Genomic DNA, 5,848 nt, shown 5'->3' with positions numbered 1-5,848 from the left:
TCTAGAACATATTACATCTAATTTTTACCCATGTATCCCGAGATACATATATCTGTGGACACACCAAAAATCTAGAAAGATTTCACTACAAAAAAACTGTGAATTACATGGGGATTTTCCTGAGAATTAGTATGAAAATTAGCAGGAAAATAAGTTTCCTGCGAATTTTCATACTTATCTCCAGGAAAATCCCCATAGAATTCACATTTTTTTTGTAGTGTTTGTATGATTGCGAAGTAAAGTGTATATAATTAACTTCTAATCTAGTAAGATTTCCGTAAGTTTCTCATTTATTTATGATTTTCTAAACTTTGTGATTCCTATAAAGCCCATACCTAAACACTTTCATTTTGTAAAATTCATCAACATTTTTAATTCTCTTTTCCAACTATAGTGTTACAAAATTCTCTTTTTTCCATGGATAGCACACAACTTCATGTTGCTATAGTGTCAAGCCCTGGCATTGGACATTTAATCCCAGTACTAGTTTTAGGCAATCGATTAGCTACTCATCATAATATTAAAATTACAATTCTTACTATCACAACCAACTCTTCATCACCCGAAATCGAATTCCTCAAGAAATTCAATGAGAAAAAAACAATCCAAATTATTCCCGTTCCATCGATCGATATTTCCCACCTAATTGATTCCAATACTAAACTTTTCACTCAATTACGTATATTGGTTCGCGAAGCTTTGCCTGAAATTCGTTCAGGCATAGCTTCAATGAACCATCGTCTAGTTGCTCTCATTGTCGACATTTTTGGCACACAAATATTACCCATAGCCGAAGAATTTAACATTCCTAAATATGTTTTCCATCCTACTAATGCATGGTCATTAGCGTTATTTATGTACCAACAAGTTCTTGACCAAGAAATTGAAGGCGAATATGTTGATCTTAAACAACCTTTGGAAATTCCGGGTTGCAAAGCGTTACGACCGGATGATGTGATGGATCCCATGATGGATCGGAGCGATCAACAATATCATGAATATCTTAAGCTAGCACTGGAATATACGTGTTTTGATGGAATTTTGACTAATACATGGGAAGAGTTAGAGGAGGAGACTATTAAAGCGCTTCGAAGTAATGAAAAGTTGCGATCAGTTTCACGTTGTCCAATTTACCCAATTGGTCCCTTGAGGAGAACAGTTGACATAACTGAACATGATGAGGTAATATATTAGACTTTGTTTAAATAATATACATATAGTTTTTTAAGTCGTGTCTTCAAATGAAATGAATTGTTACATTAGTTGTTGTTTAGTTACTTCAATTTGCAGAAAAATCTGTATTAATTAGTGGAGTATCAAATATTTTTCTTCATCTACTCCGAAAACACTTAGCTTTCAAAATTTTGTACTTAAAATCATTAGTTGCTAAAATCTAAGGACTTGTCATATATGATAAAATGGTTTCTGAAATAATCATTTAACTAATAGTTATTAGTTGAGAATGTAATATTTCTTTTTTATTTCAATTTTATTAAATATAGAAAGTAATTTTCTAAGATAATAACTAATTAGGTGACCATACGAGAAATCAAGACTATTATAATTAATTTTATACATGCATAGTTCAAGTCCAAATTATTGTCCTTTTGTTTATATTTTCAAACAGGTGATTCATTGGTTAGACAAGCAAAATCAAAAGTCAATTCTATATGTATCATTTGGAAGTGGTGGAACCCTTTCATCTGAACAAATAATTGAACTTGCATGGGGTTTGGAGTTAAGTCAGCACAAATTTGTTTGGGTAGTACGTCCACCATCCGATAATGGTACAGATAGTGCATATTTAAACTCCAATGAAAACGATACAGGTGGCTCGTTGGAATACTTACCGAAGGGTTTTTTAACTAGGACAAAAGATATGGGCCTAGTAGTTCCTATGTGGGCCCAACAAGTTGAAATTTTGAGTCATTTGTCTGTTGGTGGATTTATTTCTCATTGTGGATGGAATTCGACGATTGAGAGCCTTACGAGTGGGGTTCCTATGATTGCGTGGCCATTACATGCCGAACAAAAAATGAACTCAACCATGCTCACGGAGGAGTTAGGGGTGGCGATTCGACCGATGATTTTGCCGACAAAGAAATTGGTGAAGAGAGAGGAGATTCAAGAAATGGTAAGGATTTTAATGCATACAAAAGAAGAGAAGAGCATAAGGGAAAATGTTAAGAAATTAAAGCTAAGTGCAGAAAATGCACTAAGTGAGGGAGGCTCATCTTACAATACAATGTGTGAGTTTGTGAAGAATATTCGTACAAGTTAATTGTGGGTCATTAATTTTATTTTATTTTCAATTAAGAATAAATTGCTTGTTGCCTTTTCATGCGTGTAACTTACAATATAATGTGCGAGCTTGTAAAGAATATTCGTACGAGATAATTGAGGGTCAATTTTATTTTATTTTCAATTAAGAATAAATTGTTTGTTGGCTTTTCATCCATGTAGCTTACCATATAATGTGTGAGCTTGTAAAGAATATTCGTACGAGATAATTAAGAGCTAATTTTATTTTATTTTCAATTAAGAATAAATTGCTTTTTGACTTTTCATGCATGTAGCTTACAATACAATGTGTGAGCTTGTAAAGAATATTCATACGAGATAATTGAGGGTCAATTTTATTTTATTTTCAATTAAGAATAAATTGCTTGTTGGCTTTTCATGCGTGTAGCTTACAATATAATGTGTGAGCTCGTAAAGAATATTCGTACGAGATAATTGAGGGCCAATTTTATTTTATATTCAATTAAGAATAAATTGGTTTTTGGCTTTTTATGCATGTATCTTATAATATAATGTGTAAGTTTGTAAAGAATATTTGTACGAGATAATTGAGGGTCAATTTATTTTATTTTCAATTAAAAATAAATTGCTTGTTGACTTTTCATGCATTGTCAAATTAGGGTATATCGTACATTTTACAAAGGGAAAAAAACTTAACTATATAGATATTAATTCAATCAAATGATGTCACAGTGATAGTATAGTTGAAACAGCTAAGAGATAATATGGTATCATTTCATGCTTTTATAATATGTGAAATAGCTGGAAATAAAAGTTGTTGGGATATTTATTTCGATATTTATACTTCGTTAATTTTTTATTTTTGCTTCTCATAATAAATAATATTTTGGAGGGGTGGGATGGAGGACTTAAGTGTATATTTTCATGTAATATATCACAAGTTATGTCGGATATGAAATCAGTTTCGGAAGAACTTATGCTTCTCTAGATATACCCAAGTAAAAAAATATCTCAGTTTATTTTGTGATTTTGCAGCTAAAACCTTTCCTCGCCCCTTATAAAACATCACTTAAAAATTTTATGAACTTTTGGCATTTACTTATTGGTTTGTAGGTACGTTTCTACTTAAACTGATGTTTCTTAAAATACTAGAAAGTAATGGCCCGTGTCAGCACGGGCCCAACATTATTATGTAATATTCCTTTTATTTTTGTTAAATTTATTTTTACGTGAAATTGGAGAAAATTTTTTGATGAATCTATCGGTGTGTTCTATAAAATGTTAATTTTCTATATTTGATGAGCTAAAATTTTTGCAACATGTTTCCTCTAGAAAATAAGTTTTTTTTTTCTTTTGAAATGAGGAAATGATTTCTATAATAAATATCATAACTTGATATCAATTAAAAGTTGGATTACAAGTATGTAGTGTAAGATAACCTTGCATATTAATCGTTTGTTGATATTTTAAGGAACTAAGTTTTACAAGATAGTTATGTACACTTATTTTACATAATAACAAAATGTGATACATTGAATAGACAGTTAGTTGAGATGCAGATTGAGTTGTTTTGATCTTTGATCAAAAGATTAAGACCTGATACATATGAGAGAAGAAGAAAAAATATTATTCATAAATTACAAGATTGGAAAAAGAATCAAATCACAGTTGCTTGAAATAGGAGGTATGTACATACATGAAAGCAAGTGTACAATTACTTCAATATAATGACTTAAGAACCAAGTGTAAGGTTGATAAGGCTAGGTAGATAGCTATTGTTTCCGAGGTCGGCCAAAGCAGAGACACATTGATAAACACAAATACAAGTAAAGTTGTCGATCGAGTTTATTCTTTAAGTTCACAAAGAAAACACAAGCACAAATTTTCTTGTGGTTCATCTAGGAAAATTACCGCAGACTGACACTACTTTGACTTGAAGTTCCTTCATCATTCAGCTCTTTATTGGTAAACTAAGAAGTGATTGACTGTACAGAGAACTATCTCCAAACTATCTCCAATGCATTGATTAATAAATGAAAAGGGCAAACATAGTTGTTTTACACAATTCAAGTAGCTCATATATCATAATACTCTGAAAAACTATATGAGCTCTAAGGTAGTATATTGATCACAATAATCAAACTACTTTCACTGCTAGTAATATAAGTAAATGCAACAAACTATCAACCATAACTACACAAAGGCCAAGATATATATATATATATATATAAGTATGGTCCTAGCAAAATCTATAAAATGGAAGATTTTTAGTACTATAATGGAATAGTCTAGTTTTGTGACTTCAATTGTGGCTTAAGATTTATAGTCTTTTATCATAGTTTTGTGCTCTTTTAACCGAAGACCTTTTGAGGAATAGATTATAATGCCCAAAGTAAAGACACCTTGCACATACCGAGAATCACTTCAAATGATACATTCAAGAGTTCAAAAAAAAACTTGCATTGAACCGCTGTTGAACTATGTCTTGAAAGTGTTAAACACTTTAGCCTGTTTTACCTCTTCTCAAATCTAACTCGAACAACGGAAAAAAATTGTGTGGGACATCACAAGAGCTTAGAATCAATAAGTTTGTAGGAATGATATTGCTACTTATACGCAAGTACACCAATAAATGATAGGCTTATTGTATTGATCGATTAGACTAACTAATAGTGTATATGCAATCACTTACGGTGCTCACTTGTTTTTATTAAAAATCAACGGCAACATCGAAGACAAATTTGAGGCGAAACAGAGAAGAAAGAGCATCTCAAATTTCTGAATTCAACAAAGACGTAATTCTTATAGTCCAACCGGTAACCCTACAGATCTAAAACAGAGGAATCGAATTGGGTCTTGATTTTCATTAAATTTATGAAAGATGGAGAGAAATTTCAAAACCACAACCTAAAAATATAACCAAAAAGCAGAAAAAGATAACAAAAAACTGCACATTTCTTAACAACACAATATAATCATTTACCTATACAACAACAACACATGCAGGAAAACCAAACAGAAAAACTTGATGTTTTTAATTTGCAAAATAAAGAAGAAAAGAGACAGAGCATCAACTCTCATAGAATGTCCTAAATGCACATCAGTTTGACAGCATTGCTACGTGTCTCTTCCAAAGCAGTATTAAGACACGTATGCAGCCTTTATTGATGAGTTTGGTAGTGTAAATGACCAAAAGACCCTTATTCTTTTATAAAGATGGCAAAAATCAGTCATTTTGCTATCTCTTCTATATAAGTAAGTAAAAGTAAAGTATAATAAAAAGAAATAATTTAAATTAATTTGACGTTTTTCTTAATAAATTATTTATTAGGAGTTTATTTAAAATAAATAATTTTATTAATTATACTTTAAAAATATAAATATGACTATTAATAACCTTATATAGTTATTTAATGATATATATAATATTAAAAAATAATTTGTTTTGAATATAAAAGCTAAATAATAAATTTTTATTAAATTCTTTAACTATATTAAATTTAAACAATTTAATATGTAGAGAATAAAAATGGAAATATATAGAAACTCAATAAAATTATCATTGTATAGGTGTCAATTGTAAAAT

At 30.3% G+C, this 5,848-nt stretch overlaps 1 protein-coding gene across 1 annotated transcript; it reads left to right on the top strand.

Annotated features, from left to right (window-relative positions):
• Positions 1-387: 387 nt before the first annotated feature.
• On the top strand, positions 388-2,281 carry LOC125840079 (anthocyanidin 3-O-glucosyltransferase 5-like). The gene is made up of 2 exons (XM_049519068.1): positions 388-1,182; positions 1,628-2,281. Exons 1-2 carry the CDS (start codon positions 418-420, stop codon positions 2,279-2,281), a joined length of 1,419 nt encoding a protein of 472 aa, XP_049375025.1. The 5' UTR covers positions 388-417.
• Positions 2,282-5,848: the final 3,567 nt, after the last annotated feature.

Source organism: Solanum verrucosum, unplaced genomic scaffold, assembly GCF_900185275.1.
Source record: "Solanum verrucosum unplaced genomic scaffold, falcon-dt-bn FXZP01000180.1, whole genome shotgun sequence".
Lineage (NCBI taxonomy): Eukaryota > Viridiplantae > Streptophyta > Magnoliopsida > Solanales > Solanaceae > Solanum > Solanum verrucosum.
This window is presented reverse-complemented; position numbering and strand designations above follow the sequence as displayed.